At 36.0% G+C, this 19,382-nt stretch overlaps 1 protein-coding gene across 2 annotated transcripts in view; it reads left to right on the forward strand.

The window, feature by feature from the left end:
* Window positions 1–3,596: 3,596 nt before the first annotated feature.
* LOC147079601 (ras-GEF domain-containing family member 1B-like) overlaps window positions 3,597–19,382 on the forward strand; it is an 87,206-nt gene continuing 71,420 nt past the window's right edge. The window contains exon 1 of one of the 2 annotated variants that reach the window (XM_085942392.1): window positions 3,597–4,031. Coding sequence is in view for 1 of the 2 variants with exons in the window: in XM_085942393.1 (XP_085798519.1) it covers window positions 4,023–4,031 (9 nt within the window). In the remaining variant the exon portion in view is untranslated. The remainder of the gene's footprint in view (window positions 4,032–19,382) is intronic. The other variant, XM_085942393.1, reaches the window with a different exon arrangement.

The raw sequence follows: 19,382 nt of genomic DNA on the forward strand, positions 1-19,382 counted from the left end.
CATCAAAGTGTTTCGTTCAAATTTCATTTTGGTTAAGGTGTTTTGAATCAAAAACTAACCCAAAACCTAACACTACCTACTGAAAAATAGCCCAAAACCTAACACAACGTATTTATTGTTGGGTTTCAATAGGTTGTGTTAGGTTTTTAAAGACCTCGATCACAATAACGATATTGAGTAGGTGTTACATTATTTAATCATGGAGTATGTCGGTACTATAAAAAACGCTCCTTGAAAAAAGTCGTCATTGGATATTGAAATAAGCAGCTGTCATTATCTCAATATGTAGTAAATAGCAAAAAATACAATGCTTTCTTACTTACTTTTCAAAGTCTGTAATCAAATGACTGCTTTTTACTCTTATTACTGGTGTGAAATCGATAAACAAGTAATTATGTTTTTTTTTTTTTTGTTTTGTGATTTTACCGAGGCTTTCACTGCGACTCGCTGTCATATCGCCTCTTCTCTTCTAGAAGGGGATCCGTCGATCAGGTCCTCACTCCTTTTCTGTTAAATTACTTTATAATTATTTTGCCTAGCTCTTCCGTCTTTCTTTCTTTCTTCTTTAGACGCCAGTGTTTTATGCACCAGAATCGTTCTCCTCCGTATCCATTCCCTCTGTATTTTCGATACATCGTGTAATCATTGAATTTCAGATAGTCTAATTCAGACCTCAGCCAAGTCTCTGAGATTAATGCTATTGTTATTTTTTGTCTTATTGAGTAAAGTTCTATATCATTCTTTTTTTGCTTTTTGCATTCCATTGTAAAATCCTAATTTGTTTTTACTATCCATTTTGTTGCAGAACCTCCCCTAGAATTTCTCCTAAATTTCCTTCTTTGAAGTTTTTGCATACCCAGTCCACTGCTTTAATTATTAGTTGTTTAATGATCTGCTGCCAGTCTCCCCCTTTCAGCAAGACTTTCATAATTTCTCCCATCGCATTAACCTCTGTCTTCCCCTTTGAGTTTTTCTTATTTTTTGTAGGTTTTACGCTACTACCTGTTGCTGTTATTGTTGAGCCTGAAGTTTCCACCACTTCTTCTTTCTTTTTGTTTTCCTTTATTTTTTGAATTATTTCACTTTCATCTCTTCCCACGATTTTTTTTTGTTTTAATATGTCAGCATAGGGTTGCTTAACATGTTTTTTTTGCTTCCTTGAAAGGTACATTCATTTTTATCATTGCTTCTTTGCAATTCTTTTCTTCTTGCCACTTTGGGCATTTTTGGCTGTTTGCCGCGTGGTTACCTTTGCAATTGATGGACGTAATTTCCTCATTTTTTTCGCAAGTTTTGTGGTTTTCACCGCACTTGGGGCACGTTTCTACTTTACTGCCGCAATTGTTCGCAATGTGCCTATATCGCCAGCATTTGTAGCATTGCATTACCCTGAATACATACGGTTCTACAGCAAACGAGACGCCATATATGTGAATTGTTCTCGGCAATATTTTCTCCCCAAATTTAATACTGACTGACGAGGTCTTCGTAAGCTCTCCTGTATCACTTTTTCTTGTCAAACTCTTAAGGTTGATCACTTTTGATTTCCATTTGCAGTTCTTGGAGATCCATATCACTGTCGACTTTTCTTATTACTCCATAAGAGCAGGAGTTATTCTCTTTAATCACAAAACCGAGATCTTTGAGTTCTCCAGCTTGTTTCACTTTATCTGCTTCTTTTTCGTCTTCTACTTGGATGTATGTCTTTAAATTTTTGTTGTAAATTTTCTGTACTTTAACTCCTGCCTTATGGAGCATCTGCGCTATTTTCAACTTTAATGGTATTTTATTTCCCGTCGCTATCATGACGATGTTTTCGTTTCTCTTTGAAGCGACCCCAGAGTCTCTTCTGGGTTTTTTTCCAGAGGTCACAGTCTGCCATTCTTCTTCTTTTTCTCCAATCACATCCTCTTCATAATCGTTTCTTTTCTGCTTCGTTTTTTTGCTTTCATTCACGTCCACAGTAGCGTTATCCATTTTAATATGTTTGCCTTTCAAGCGGACTTTGAAATCGCGTAACAGTGTGAACAAATAACATTGTGGACAACCCCTCGCTTCACCACGTTTGGCGCAATAATTGCTCCCGTGCAACAATAATGTAAAAAATAAATCTTTATTATTCATTCTTGCTCACTGTTAATATTAATAATATATTAATTTGTGCAGTATGTATGCACTAAATAATATATAGGTACACTGTAAATCTCGGCTCTCTGTTTTCACCTAATAATCTTTCTTTCAGACTTCACTTATTTATATTAAATTCTGGTAACATCAATTTTAGTTTCTATTCAACACGGGCGTTCTACTCAAATGCTCAAGTGCGTAATTATGTTTTAAAACAATATGTTTTAAAAGAGTTAGCAAAAAAACACAATCCAGTTGTAACTCCAGTATTATTTGTTGTTCATAACAATATTTTTTATTCGCCTTGTATGGTTCAACGTCTGTTTTTCAAGAATCTGACAGTGACTTGCGATGACGTGTTGCCATTTGGTAGAATATACGTAAAATGACAATGTAAGAAAAAAAAAATCCCATTTTCGTGCTGCCATCTTTTTGTCACTCAAAATAATAATTCAAAGTTGGGTGTTCTCAAAGAGATTGGACTCTGGTAAATGGACCTTTGAATATGCTCAACAATTACTCATTAATTCCATTTTGGCTTTGCGACATCGAAAATATTTATGTCAATATTTTGATAAGAATATAATAATTAATATTGTTATAATAATATATAGATGTTATATTGAAATTACATTCTTTTGTTCTTAATTAATTAGACTTAATTTTTATATATATGGGTATTTTAATTCTAGTAACCCTGTAATTATTCATGCTTACAGCCTTATAAACTTATCTGGAGAATGATATGGGGGAGCCACTGTAGAAAACTACCTAAACACAACTCGTAACTGGCAAAATCAGACATTCGAATGACGTTTTTCAATATGGCGTCCTATAGTAGTTTGTAGTTCCATTTTTGGCCATTCTCCAGATAAGTTTGTAATCTGCACTACTACGTGTTGTACATGTATGCGTTAACTCTCCTATAGTAGTTTATATTAGTTTGTTTGCATGTATGCCCTTTTTACTTTCTTTTATAAATTGGCGTGTGTGAATCAGTGTTGCACTTGTGCCAACTGTACTATAATTATAGTATTATTTGTACTATAATTTTGGTCCGCGTACTGTCGTACTATGTGCGATATTATAAAGACTTAATACGTCCAAAATACCATAATTTTGAATATCGGAAAAAATACGCTATAAGTAGGTACTAAAATATCGATATTTTCATTCTATAAAATAGTGCAAATTACTATTGCAATAGAAGAAAAAGTGGCAAACCAAGAAAAAAAAGTAAAAAAAGCTGAATGCGCCGGCAATAAACATTTTTGGTCAGAAGAGGTACGTAAATAAAAAAGGCCTCAGAATTTCTCAAATTCGGCATTTTTGGTGTAAAACAAAAACCCTTTACATTTTCAACAGATACAAGGCGCCCTATATTTTTGGCGGAAATACTAGAACCACGTACTATAATTCGGTGACAAAAAGATGGCAACACTGCTGTGAATGCATAATGTTATTATTGCATTCGTATTAGTTGTACACCTTTAACCCGCCTAACCGGAGTTTCTTAAATCTGTCATTCGAATTAGCAAAACAACTTGTTTTTAGATAGTTATGAGATTGTTTATAAATGTATCATGCCCCAACCATAATTGTAAAAAGTCAGGAAGGCCCCGGTCGTCATTTTGCGAGTGTAATTCTACAGATCGCGTGTGTTTGCTGTCAGTTGTGTCGAGTTGTGTTACCTTGCGTCGGTAGACCCACCATTTACCTATCCAGGTGGAACGCTCGCGGTTTGACATAAAATGTTTTTCGCAAAATCAGAAACATTTGTACCGTACCGCGTATTTGACAGCTTGTACGATGACTATTGTGCTCCGCCGCATTTCCTACCGAACTGGATCGAGTAAATAAGTAACTTCGTGAAAAATAACCCGTTGTTGCTACCTATGCTGAAGGTATGTTTACACTTTTACAGTGTTGTTTACTGTTACAATTTGCAATAAAAACAAGCGAATATTCTTGTTTATTTACCACTCAATACTGATGAAATATTATCGGTGATGTTTGTTCACTGCTCGATAAAACCCTTCCAAAGCATTTTTAAAAATATATATTTTCATTGATCCTTCATATTGTTACTTACTACGTTAACCATTTAAGTATAGGACACTTTTTGGAGTTAGGTACATCTTTCAAGCTTAATTAATAATTATGTTATTATGAAAGTAAGTATATATTATATTTATATTATATATAAATAATAATCATTGTATTTGTGATTTTTGTATTATTTATTTTGTTTTTACATACCGACATATTTTATTACATTATCTAGCCAATTAAATTATAAATTTTATACGAAAATGTTAAATTTTAGTGAGATCAATAATTATTATCTTTTTTCCCCGCAACATGCGTGAAATCGGCCAAAACTTTCTTAATATTACCTACTTGATATCCTAATTGGCATTGCTACGAGCTTCTTTATTGCTAGTAAGACGTTTCTAGGGTAAAATCAGGACTTTTTTGCCATGAAACGCGGTGGAACGGCGTTCCGGCACCTTTTTCACGGTATTCTTAATGTTTCAAAAGCAATTAGACGAAATAATGTTCGCACTTGCATATTATACAAGTTAATTTTCTTGAATCATCTAATATGAAAAGATCTCCTGTGAAACTATCAACTTTTGATATATGCATTGAATTGTGAATGTGAACGCGTATTTTCGCAAATGAATCTAATTATTATCACAATAGGAGCTTCGTTGAAGACCAAAACAGTTTCGGCACTTTTGTTCATCAAACTCGTCGGACCACCTTTGACACTATCGATCCTTAAAAATACGTTGATTGGTGGTTACTCAGTGGAAGACATTCGGCCATAGAAAAGATATTTTTTTTACTATTAGAGCAAATTTGTGATCTGTGTTTATCTCACTTATCTGGTCGACTCGTCACGCCGGGCCCTTCATGAGCCCGGGCCCCCAGACTAGAGCCCTGTCAGCCCCCCCTTATGGAGGCCATGGTCTTCACATAGAAATAGAGCAATCTACACAAGAAATAAAAGTCACTCTGGTGACTACACGAAATTGAACAATATGACACAAGATTTTTCGAACAATCTAACAAGAGTCTAACCACTCCAATCCCACTCCTATTTCATTCACTTCCATTACTAATAAATACGTGTATTAATTAAGGCGCTAAGTACCAAAATAATAAAAACTGACATTTTTATAGAAAAATGTTCTACATACCAACGCCAACAACTTCAACTATAGTCTAAGTGCCTCAAGCAAGTCAAAAAAATAATTGAACCTGTCGACGTTGTAAGTCCGTTGGCGTGTTTTATTTATAATGGTGTAAGTAGCACTGCAGTGGTCAACGCCATTGAATATAAAATAGCTGACGATGGTGTGTTGACACTTGAGAGTTCTTAATACCTAAAATTATAGAAGCTGCCGTGATTGCTTCACACTGTAATACTACATTTTTCAAAAGGTCTGCTTCATGAAATTTTACTGCAATGACTCGGTATTTTGTAACTACAGGCAATACTACTTTTTGGTACTTAGAGCCTTATTTAATACACGTATTCACTTATTAAATATGCATTTAACTAAGGCCAATACAATTTTTCACACATTAACATGATGAGGTACACAAAGTCCTCCCAGATAAGTATTATAATTATTAAGTATGCCTCTGCAAGCTTTTCAACCGCGGTTCGTGGACTGCATGTGACCCAAAATAAGAAATACTTCATCACCAAATTTTTCATTGAATACGACAAAATTCTAATTTCCTATATACTAAGTTATTTCGTGCAACTACAATGCAGAATTGTAAATGATTTTTTTTTTTTTTTTGAATTATTAATAACCATGTCCTTGCTTTTTCGTACAAGGTGGTTGTTAGTAATTTTGAACAATCACAAACACCCAGGCTTTGAGAAAAACACATAAATGTTTTTGTCATGACCGGGAATCGAACCCAGGAACTCTCGGGTGGAAGGCGAGCGCCTTACCAGCTGCACCACGAGAGCCGCCAATTGTGAGTGATTGGAGTAGTTAATATCTAACTATTAAATTAAAAATAATAAAATGCATGTCTCGTCTAGTCTAAAATATCATTATTTTTCAACACTTACCCACTGCGGCCCGTGAAAGAATAATGAAAGAAAATGTATCAATTGGCCCTTCATTCATATAGGTTGTGGACCACTGCTTTTATGTATCAAGAATAGTATTAATTATTGTGGTATTGTGAAGTGTATTTGGCCCGAACAAAAACTACTTAAGTGAAAAGCATTCGGCACGCGTATTATCTCTGCAATATGTGTTAGAGTTAGAGTAAGATAGAAAGCATATTAATAATCAACAGTGAATCTCGAAGTGTAGCCGGTAAATATTGGTTTGACTGTGCTTAGGGTAAAATCGGGTGTATATGTTGCTGTGTTTGATATTTTACCGTGTTCTGTTTAATTTGGTAGCTGTACTGAAAAGCAAGATGATGGTAGACAAGTTAATAATAATACAAGCTAGGTTTCAATACTAGGCGTCATATGCCAAGAAAACGGCTTCATATTGCCAGACAATACCCTCTTTTTAGTATGATTGCTCTGAGGTATTTGCAAACTAAAATAAACAATATGGGTTGGTACGGAGGCTGCGATAATTAGCTTAGTCGGTAGGTATACCCACCTGACACCTTTTATTCCTATAAGGAATTACTAATACTCGTTTGATGGTGCCTTCCTTCTTCCTTCCTATAATGGTTTTGTTGAGTTTTTACTCAACCAGGAGAATATTTTTGTGAAGCGCGGCGGTCACTATTTTTTACATATTTTAATAATTATTACGGTACAGTTCGGTTATGAGGAATACAGCGGAAAACACATTTTGAAAATAGCCAATATACTGAATTATTTGTTAGGTTAACCTAACCAAACTTAACCTTAACTAACCCAAACTAACGAATAATTTAGTATATCGGGTATTTTCAAAATGTGTTTTTCGCTGTATTCTCATAACCGAACTGTACCATTACAAGTTCACGCCACTTCCCTGGGTCCATCGCCAACTCTCGCTTTCCCCGGCATGCGCGTAGATCGCTTTTATAGCACCACTGCAGGGTGAGGGTGATCCGGTCACCGCGACGGAACGAAGGGCTGTTTTCTATGCAGCAGACGATACGGTCGCTTCGTTAGAACATGTCGACATCGCCCAACAATGGCGGACTATCGTACAGGCAAAGTTTTCACAAGGGGCTTCCAAACCTGTCAGCTCCTCAGATCACGTAGGCACCTGAAGATACCCAATGTCTGAGAGTAGGTTTCGCGGGAATGCTCTAATAGTAGATGTTGTGTATGTAATTTTTATGCAGTCGTCTATTTATGATAAACAGATAGCTCTATCTACCATTGAAGTTAATCCCTCCAAACCAAAACCCGCTACGCACCACACCCGGTCTTAATTGAGCGTATCACGTGGCCCTACATTGGCGATGTGAAGCATCTAGTTCAGTTTTAGGCCGGGAATGCCCTAGGAGAAGATACCTAGGACTAAGGTTGCTACGCTCAAAGTGAGCTCTGACTGAGTTTAAAGTTACTTTCTAATGGAAAGTGCCGGGGAGAGAAGAGCACAGGGAAATTATAAAAATAAAAATGTATCTAGTGTATATATAACAAAAATAATGAAGCTAATCATACGGACAGCAAAAATTATGTGAAGAGATCTTCACGCCCGCAGTAAGACGCCGCAATTTTTTTAAATGCAAGATAATTGGCCTTAGTAGCAACCAAGACGGACGGCCCGATGGGCCCAACAGTTGGTTGGACTGACCTGAGCATCTTCTCCCGATCAGAGCACGTTCTAAGACATTCCCAGAGGATAGGGCGGCAAATTTCACGATATTGTCGACGGCTTTTGAAATAGAAAAAAACACATTTCCAAGCTTTCAGCCGTGCTCACTCATGAATGTCATTCGTCATTTAGATAAGTATATACACATTTTGATGTTATCTTGCAAAGTGCGAATGTAATGTTTTCAAATAATTGATATGGATTAATTATACCATCGTCTTATTTTCTCGAAATCATAAACATACTATAATAGTATTTGAGTATCAACCTATGTTCAATTTGAATTGGGTTATAATAATAATATACCCGTATATATATCAATAGTATGTTTGCTACAAAATCCACCCAAGTTATCAGTACGTACTTGCACAGGTTTGATTAAAAACTATGATGAAATTAACATTTTAAAAATAATATATTACATAATATTATTTTGACAGCCCTGTTTTCTGATCGGCGTATATCTTGCAGGTGTTTATAAAATAATAATAATGTTCAGCGGCAGACAATATCAAAAATAATAATAATGTTTCTTGAAATAAAATCTCCGATGATAAGTGATTTTTGCGAAAAGGTCGATTTAAATTAACGTACTTACGACGCCGAGGTCCTTTTTATACTAAATTATATTTGAATGTCGGCTCTTCAGCGGCCCCTTAATTGTGTATCTAACTATTATATAAAAATGAATGTTTGTTTGTTTGTTTGTCCCGTATGCGTTCCTATACCATTTATCCAATTGTTATGAAACTTTGGTCAGTTGATGTGCGCACACCCGTGGAAGGTTTCTGAATTAGTACAACCATATTCTTCTTCTATTCGTATGCGTTCCTATACCAAATTTGGAAAATCCATGCTTCTCACATAGCCAGCTGTATGTGGCCTGCTCACGCGTTGGAAAACCTTCTGATTTATTCGTGTACGCACCAGACGGAAAAACAAAATATTTTGTGTATCCAAAAGCACTTCGATAAACAGAATTAAAACAAAAACACTTTCTTTCTTTGAGTGGCATTGCAACGCATGCCGGGCACTCGCTAGTACAGAAATAAATAAACGAGTTTGCTCAGACCACTTGTGCCGCCAACCCCTAATCTCCGTGTTCTCAATGTATTTCACTGTTAAACGATACCTACCAGTGTCAATTCACCCACTACATAGAAATAACGAAATGAAGATTCCAGAGTATCGGATCCTCAGCATCCAGCCCCTTGAGGTAGTCGATGTGATGATGCCACATTGCTACGTGCGTCCTAAAAAACTGTCGCCATAACCTTTCCAACCGGTTTATCTACTTTTTTCTTCTTCGGTGCCGCCGATTTACCGGGAGAAACCAACCTTTTCCACTGTTCCTTGGTATTTGGTGTGGTTACATGTAAATTGTACGTAAAACATTTTACCGTGGCACAGTTCGCCGTGAGCTTTCTATCGGAAAGAGATGACCGTATACTATACGTTCTCCAATTTTATTAGATTCAATATGAATATTAATTCATTTTTCATGGCTGATTTTGGCAAAATTCGTGGATTCAAGAATGAAAACTTAACCTAACCTAACAAAAAAATAATCCAGTATGTCGGTTATTTTCAAAATTTGTTTGCTGCTGGATTCCTCTAAAGTGTAAGCAGACAAGAACTGTTTTATTTAGACATGAATTTTATGTCAGTACTATACGACCCAAAGAGGTTGGACGGTTTTTAATGTACAGCCATATATTTCCGATACAACATTTCACGTTAAAGTGTGATACGGCGAACCGAATACGTACAAGTTTCCGGACACGCTTTGGTTATATAGTGATGGATCCATATTGTTTCCACATTTATAAATCGACGCAGAAATTCATTTGAATTAGAGCATACATAAGTGAAACGGCAAATAAATTTCTATAGTAGATGGGACGAAATTTTTCACTCGTCGCCAATCGGAGACGGATAGTCAAGGTGTAAGCACGTCAATTTGTTTTGTGATGGCGTCGGAGGAATATATTCTTAAGTCGTGTAAAGATGACTAAAAAACGTTACACATGTACTTGAAAAAGAAAACATGTAATGAATATACTATTATTATTACTAATATATCATTAAATGGGCGCATTTTGAAATTTTATGACAAATTATATTTCGTTCGGCTCGCGTCATTTGCACAATGCACCTAGTCACGATCATTTTAGACCATGCCTCAACTGAAGTAGGTATAGCCAAACATGTCGTTGAATTTGTCACACGTGTGTGTTTATTGTCGAATGTGAGAAATCTTAGCAACCATCTTGCGAAGAGCTTTCTCATATCTAAGTGATTATGAAAAATATTCTGAACTCGTTCAATTGAGATGCCTACAGTCTCTCTCTCATGCATTTTCACACGCCGGCAATGACATTATTAATGGACAACGCACTCAGTACAGTAGCTAGCAAGTAAATTCGCGCATAGCGACATTCGCACGTGTATAGGTAGACGTCACGCAACTTCCATTTTGCGATATCACGCATCGGGAATTTATAGCAATATCACCTTTATTGTAATGGCGTTAGAACAGTGTTTCTAGTGTCGATGTTCATTTGAGCGAACCCGTTCGAACCGAACCATTCGTCAGACCCGACAAAAAGCATCGGCAATTTATAGCAATATCACCTTTATTGTAAATGGCGTTAGAACAGATTATGCCATTCGGCAGACCCGACAAAAAAGTGAGTGTCATTTTTTTCCAGATTCTTCGTCCATATTAATGTCATTGCACGCCGGTCGTCCATCACAATATCATGGATTTTCTCAAATCATTTCTGGTTGTGACCTAAATTGGACGTCCTGAACCGTTCGGCAACACTTGTGCTTGAACGCTAGCAACGAAAATCGGTAAACCACTTGTGTGAATAATTTTAATCGATGGCGAAGAGTCTGTAATATTTTTCAAGCTTTGTTTTGGTTTCCGTAATGATTTTTCCACGCAAAAAAAGGAAGTTTTATCAACACCGGAAATTTACTTTTTTCCATTTTTACAAAAACACGACGACTGCTTTCAATAACTGTAAATAAACTAAGTGACAAATCTGGTCATTAATGTAGCCTAGTAGCAGCTGATGGTACTTGCCATAATATTATTTTATGTAAGATTTGCGATTGTGACTTCTTTTTCTAGAATTTTGTATGACTTATCATATTTATCAACCAATGATTAAATAAAATTCTCAATCTGCAGTTAAATGGAGATAGGGGCATAAAAAGGCCAAATGTGAAACCCTCATTGAGGGTTTTTTTTTACACGTTAATAAGAAGTTCCCAAGTTTTAAATGAATAATTTTTCTCAATGCAGTCCAGCCATATTGATATAACCCTCGTCGGTTCTTCTGGTCTGTCCTCCGACACTATCTATCACTTACTGGTCCGGATCCCTCGTCTGGCAAATATACCTACGCATTGTTTTTGTCTAGGTTGAATCGCTGATGTAACAAGTTCAGAGAATTTCTAACAATCGTTTATGGTACAAATTTATAGAAACCTTCTCCATCAGATAGCCATATGATCACACCCGTGGTGTTGATAGCAAGTTTGCAAGGATGCTATTGATTTGGTGATTCTTGTGTATCGAACAAAAATGGTTATTAAAATGTACTGATCAACTTGTACTGGATTTATATATATTATAGCAGGTATTTGACGTTGAAATTTAATGTGGTGCTTACACACGTCTCCCTTCCGCCAACACCGGCGCAATCCGACACAAGCGGATTGCGCCGGATACGGAGTGCTTTATACACAGTTGTTTGTTGTACATCCATTTTAGAACCAGTATTCCCATACATAACGTGCAAATGTACATCCAGTAATGCGATGATATTGTCAACATCGGTGGCAATGATCGAAAAATATATTTTACCCAAAAGACGACTTCATGTATGAATATGGTACATAATATACTTTATACCTATAATAATCAACCATCAAACTCTTCTTCGTCAATATCATTGACCTCGTAGAAAATGGCTTATTACAGCGGCCATCTAAGTCTTCTCATCGGCTATCATGAGCAAGCTTTCCGAGTCAGTTGCATCTTCCAAGTAGATCTCCTAACCATGGGGTACAGCTCAGTGGCGCACTCAGGATTTAATATGGGGGGGGGGGGGGCAAGGAGGAGAATGTAAATTAGCCCCGTAGGCTCTTTTTCTTCATATAATTATTTTTACATATTTTCACAATACACGGCGGTATATTTGAACAGTTTCTCCTAGTTTTTTTATTAAATTGGAGGCATAACGGCGGTAACCGTTGAGCGTGTCATCAGCGACTGGCGGATTGGAAGTGACTAACAGCGACCATGCTGGACATGTGCCCCTAGTATGCTAAAACATTACTCAAATATTATCGGCTGTGCTATCCGCTTGGTCTGGAGAGCTACAATATTTATGCCGAATTCCACTAAAAAAATGTTCTTTTTATTTACACCACCACCGACTAGTGGGTGTAGTCGTTCTTTTCGCCAAATGTTTATCCTCGATTCTTGGTTTTTTAATATTGAGGTTCCAAAATATTAATTGAAAATGGACAAAAAAAGTATTAGTGCATTTAACTTATACACAAACCTACTCAACACAACACAGCCTAATTTCTCGTTTATCGGTCTTTTGTCTATTGCACTCGGTGTACCTACACCATGGCCCCCACATCCTGAAACGGGCCTTCAGGCTAGGACATTTGGCGGGCCCCCTACCTACCGCTAAGATTAAAGACAGTGTGAAACACTACAATAACGTTTTTCAAATTGTGTTTTAGTTCAAATTAAGGGTACTTATACAGTAAATTATTGGCGATTTTTAATACATCTACTTTAATAATGGAGCTGGCAAGTATCGACACATAATAATCAGAAAATATATTGCACAATTATATACTTAACTTAAAATCTTAATGGCCATGAAGTAGTCTTAGTGGCCAAAGGCGCAGGCGACTTTTTTTACTATTAAAGCTAATTTATGTGTGCTTATCTCACTTATCTGGTCAACCCGACACGCCGGGCCCCCAGGCTAGAGCCCTGTCAGCCCTCCCCAGCCATGTGACCTACACCGCTCCGGAATGCGGGTGGACACCGAGATTTTTTTGACAGTTCCATTAAGGATTGGGTTTCTAAAAAAACCCGACATTAGTGTTTGGAAATTTTTGTGTTGGAAATTAAAATCTAAGAATTTTTTCTAAAAAGGGTGCTGGAGAATTACAAATCATTTTTTTGCCGTGTTTTAATTTGTCTAAGTCCAAGGTATAGTTTATTGGCTTTCAATTTCAATGTTTAAAATCATTCTGATAATTCTCATGTTTGGGGGGTGCCAGGGCCCCTTGCCCCCCCCCCCCCTCTGGGTGCGCCACTGGTACGGCTTCCTACAATGCTTGATTTTCCTTACGATTTGTCGGGAATTGGATGACCGCAGGTCTAATAATCTATTCTATATACTTACATAAGTTTCAGCGTTCTTAAGTAAACATGCTCATTGTATTTATCTATCCAACAGTATCCATCTGATGTTGATATGCGTAAAATACAAACTGCTGTGTGGCGTCCCTGCGTCTCTTACCGTATTTGTGGCCGTATGAACCGAAGTCTTCCGTCTTTTCTGTTGACTGTGGCGTTCTGCCGACTGCTGTCGAGTCGTGTTATCCTCTCGAGATGTACGCCGACCCCATCCCCTCATGCAAGCGTCGCGACGTCCACCGATCAATAACACCCCATCCACCCTTCGCAACACCCGATTCCAGAGGCGTAGCTTTTGAGTTTTAAACAACGCCGTTGAAAAAACCTTCCCTATATATTATAATCATCATCATACTGGATCAAACCACTGCCGAACACACGACAAATCGTTCTAGACTACATTGACAATAACAATTATTAACTTGTTACCAATCAACAAACCATTTTAAAACATTCAATAATAATACCCCGAATATCTATGTCGCTAATTCATTTTTTGATTGGTTTATAGCAAAAGTGTCAAACGCTTTGAAAGTGGCCAACCTCCGGCGAAGGCTTTGCCGAAATTGTACACGCGCACGTCAAATCTTTTTTTAGCGACCTTTCCACGGACATTCTTTACCGCATGCTCAGGAGCGTACGTGCCAGAACCCAGTATTGAGCGCGTGATATTACACGTGCCAGATGTCTGTTGCTAAAATTTACATGTCAACTATATCCTGCGCGATAGCACAACGTTTTGAGCAGCGCGCGCCGGGATTGAGCGTCTAAACGCATATCGCGCGTTCATTACCGCGTGATCGTGGAAGTCGTTGGAGCGTACAACAATTCAACGGTTTTAGCAGGAGTGTGTGTGTGCTTTTGACACACTGCATTTTGACATTTAGCTCATAAAACAGTTTCGTAAACAAACCATTCTTGAAATAAAACAATTCAATCGAATCCTTCCGCACACAACATAGCCAAAATATAACGCGTGAACAAGTTTAGCTTTATTTTTATACAAGAAGGCATCTGTACACGCTTGATTTGTACATCATAATGGATATATAAAGGATATAATAATGTATATGATTGGTTTTTGTCCATGGATGGAGATTGTCAACTGATATCAAGAAATACAAAATTACAGCTATTCTCAAAATAATTACATCAAAACATTAATTCCGAACTCAATAATGCATCTGGCGCGTACGCTCCTGAGCACGCGGTAAAGAATGTGCATGTAAAGGCCGCTAAATAATGATTTGACGTATGGCACGCGCGAAAGATTGGACGCGACTAACTTCACTCTTTCCTCACACTACGCTTTCACGCAGGAAAGATTGTGCGTCTGCAAGCCGCTAATCTGCTATTTTTGGCGATGCTGATACTTCGACATGGATTATAGGGCCGCCATTTTATATTATACTTTGTGTAATTTTACTAATCAAGCCAACACCGTACATTTTTTTTTTATTAATTTCTACATGAGTACCTACATCGCGTGTTCCGATTGAGGTAGTGACGTTTATAAAGCCCCTTAAAAGTTGACAATTTAAACTACTTAAAGTTTTTGAAGTTATACTTCTTTTGGCGCGTTTGGGAAATAAGATCTGAGTGTATTTTTGGCGTGTGACATGTAACATATAATTTATTTTTTCACACAAAAAAAACGCACTCGTTTGGATTCGAACCACCGATTGTTCGGTCATCAGCCGAACGTACTACCTTTACGCCACAGTATGATACTGCAATCGTGACGATTATACAGTATTATATTTTAGAATTGTTCCGTTGCCTAGGCAGCGAATTTATTATTGTCGGCCATTTGCAATTCCTTACGTAAACAAACTATTAAACATCAGAGTGACAGTTGGTACTTTAAAAATAAAAACAACGAGAAAGCATTATATAATTTAGTAATATAAGTTAAAGTGTATAGAAATAAACCGACGGTGTTCCAATAAGCGGTCATTTTTCTTGAGTGTGTAATTTAACAAGATAATTAAGAGCTAGTCAAAGAATCTAGTATATCACAAGTTTTGTTTTTGTTTTGTTACGCCAAAGAAGTACCTACAACTTCTAACGCGCGAACATAAGTACACACACCTATTTTTTTATTTAGCGAACAGTGCTGGTAATTGAATTTTAATATGATGATTTTGTTTTTCGAAAACATGTAAATATCACTTGCGATAATCTGTAATGTCTATAATGTATTTGAATTACCAAAATACTGCCATGGAAACCGATGTTATAGGTGTATTGTGGAAGCACAGCTCACTTACATAGGAGTATAAGCTGTTGGTCATCGGAACTCAAAAGCCGGATTCAACTTCCTCACATGAAAGATATTTCCAAAGGTTAAACTACACCCATACCCCCAGAACCACATAATCAAAATTAAATTATATAGGCGAAAACTTGAAAATGTGCTTAAATTTGAGTTAAACTCATACAGCAGTGGTGGCATTGACAATGTGTGCTGCCGATTGGCTGCCGCTAGTCTAAAAAATAATAATTCCAGACAATTTTAATTCAATAGGTAGTACGGTATAAAATAGTCACAACACAGCTCGTCATTTCGCGAATGCGTAAGATATCAATGTCGCTTAATATGTAACTCCACGGATTGTTCGACATAAGATTTTATGTACGTAACAAATAGGGTACTATGTATATTATTTGAAAGCACCTATAGTATTTTATTATTTATAGATGCTCTCATCGTTGACGAGAGATAGGACATTCGTTTCAGCAAGTGACATGATATAGAAATGACCATAATAGCACGATCAAAATGATTGATTCGTATGGTCCTGAGGTTTTCTTCATGCGATGACAAAATAGATATAAATTAGTCTTCCTTTAGAGCAGCGGTTCCCAACTTGTGGTACGCGAGTGGATAGTTGGTGGTACGCGAAAAATAATCAGTAATGGCCGACATAAAAAGTAAAAAAAATATAGTCGTAAAAATAACATTTAAACTATTGTATTTTTTCTATAATTCATAATTTTAATTAATAATATACAGTACAGTCGTTAATATGTACAGTCGATGATCGAAAATCCAACAATCAATATCGTATTTTTGGAGTGGCGTTGCTGTAAATTTGTAAAAATGAAAGTGTGAATTGTCTCGTTTTCATCAAAAGAATTTTTACATTTACCGTGTTTAATTAATTTTATATAAGTACATATATTTTCTATTAATATCGGTAATTTTTGGAAAAAAATTGCCTGCGGCGCATTTAATTTTTTTTTATATAAATAATTTTATTTAAATAATTCTATGTACTTAATTTTTTTTAAATAAAAATTAGTTAATAAAAAACGTCGTTAAATGTCCTGGTTTTGAATTTCGACAAGAAATGAGCTTCGGCACCTTTTATTAAAAAAAAAAACATTGTGATATGTAATGTTCAAATGTCTCATTTATTTTAGAAGAAATAAAACCTTTGGTATTTTTTTTTAAACTTAAATAAATTGAGTTCTGGGAAATATAGTCACCCTATAAAATGTATAATGCAAATAGAATAACACATTTCTCGAAATACAATCATTTTTACGAAGTGGTACAATTAAGCGTGATGTACTACCAAGTAGTACGCGAGCCAAAAAAGGTGGGGGAACGCTGCTTTAGAGGACAATTATTAATTCTTTATCTTAGTCATTTGTCCTTTAATATCTTTTTCTTTAATAACTCATATTTTCTCCTTTATTTTCAATGAAATTTTAGTTAACAAAAAAGTAATAGTAAGTACCCAAAAAAAGTCTAATGATATAATGTCCAATAAAGAATGTTACATTTTCAACTCTTGTGAATTTAAGTAAGGACCGAGGAAAACTAGAAAACTGCTGTATCTCAGCCTCGTTAAATGAAAGTGCAGCGTTCCCCAGTTATTGTCAAAGGAATGATGAATGACATAATATTATCTTACGTAGTAGAGAAAGACACCGGATTTCGTGGTTTACGAGTGGCCGACCTCCCACACCGAAAGGTTATGGAAGAAGAACATATTTTCATATACGTAGCCATACCTACCTTTTTTTAACCGCGAATAACGTTTAATAATACTGATTGGAGGGTATCCTTTACGTATAGAATAAATTCTCCAGTTCCTGTATATTTTCATTGAAAAGTAATGGGATATTTAGGTCATCGTTTCTCTCTGATTTTTGAGCTGGAAATAAGTGTAAAATGAAATCTTTTCCCTAAGGCTAAAATAGCGCGCGTAGATCCCGTACAAGGTGTAAGTAGAAAGATAGGTTACTTGCTGTTTTGTGAGACCTTTTGTAGAATGTACCAAGCTCGCAGGTCATAGTAATACTTTCGTCATAATTAAAACAACATCTTCTCTGAAACCTACATAATCAACATAGTCATAGCAGAGATGAACTATTTTTCAGTTTTAGGGCATACACCCCACCGGGGGGGGGGGGGGCAATTTGAATGTTTTGGGTGGCAAAGTGCAAATCATTAATATTTGGTAGGTACATATTTTTTGTTTTTTTGATATTGCAACCATGACTTTTCGAGAAAATTACTGTTGCCATTCCCATCATAATATTTAGTCGAATGCGGCGCTTTAGCGATGTTAATGATTTGTTACTGAAAAAAGAAATCGTTTTGATATCACAAACTGTGGAGATTAAAATTGACCAAATTAGTACATCACATAAAAACTTTTTGCAGCTCACATCAAGCGCAAGGATCGCACTATTTTTCTTCCGAGTTGTACATCTAATATAATATAAATAGATACTTACTTACAAAAGTTAAATTAAAAATAGTATTGCCTAGGTACATTTTTTATTTGAAGCAATTCATTTTTTTTTCAGAATTTGTTAGTTAACCATGAAATTTTGATAAGGAGGGGGGGGGGTATGGAGATTTTTGAAGTATTAAAGTGGGGCATGACTCAAATAAGGTTGGGAAACACTGGGCTACATGGTCCACCATAGTCGACGTAACTGTCGTTGTCGAAGTTCTGCACCTTATGGCTATTCTTATGCCGGGTCCACACTGGCAACATGTCGCGCGACAACCTCGTTAATTTTTACGATAAGTATGATAATTATCGTAAAATTTAACGAGGTTGTCGCACGACATATTGCCAGTGTGGACCCGGCATTAGGCTTTTTAGGTTGGCTAAAATATGCATTGTAAAAAATAGTTGCGCGTGGCGCGACGAATGGTATATTATTATGGATCAATCAAATACATTGCAAGATTTTGAAATAAGGAATACTTTTTGAGGATAAAATTTATAAGAATATAGATGTTTTAAAGGGGTGATGTAAAACCAATTTGTCAGTCACAGTTGGGCACTTTGTAAATTTTCTTATTGTTTTCCAAAAAAGTTATGTTTCTATTTCTTATTTTTTTCTTCGTTTTCTAATGCTCACTGCCATTATCAATAAATAGGTAGGAATTTAGATGAAGCACTTTATTAAAAATACATAATTTAAAATCTATTTAATTTTAAGCTTCCAATTTGACCTGCATTCGTCGTTTTATGAAGTACCAGTGCAGCTATGGCAAATACGTGACATGCAAAAAGTTTTCGACAGCACGCCAAAAAAAAATCTTTTATTTTATAGGTATGCAAAACGTTTATGCCAAAGAAATAAATTCCTTTTATTTTTTAATATTCAAAACGTTTATAATCTAAGCGAAATCATGTTGATGCATAAGTATATTGTGGCAACACTGGACAGTTGATGTTACAGTCAGTGTTGCCATTGCCAACCGTACTATAATAATTATAGTATTTGTACTATCATTTTATGCGTATGCGTACTATGTACGATATAAAATAAGTATAGTACGCCCAAAATACTATAATTTTGAATATTGGAAAAAATACGTGAAAAGTACTAACATTTCAATATTTATGTACTATAAATTGGTGCAAAGTACTATAATTTCGCAATATAAGAAAATTTGGATAATCTGCAAAAAAAAAAAATGCTCGAAAAGCGTAAAAAAACCCCTG

Source organism: Rhyacophila brunnea, unplaced genomic scaffold (assembly GCF_057557595.1).
Source record: "Rhyacophila brunnea isolate RB1 unplaced genomic scaffold, BYU_Rbru_1.0 scaffold_1, whole genome shotgun sequence".
Taxonomy (NCBI): Eukaryota; Metazoa; Arthropoda; class Insecta; order Trichoptera; family Rhyacophilidae; genus Rhyacophila; species Rhyacophila brunnea.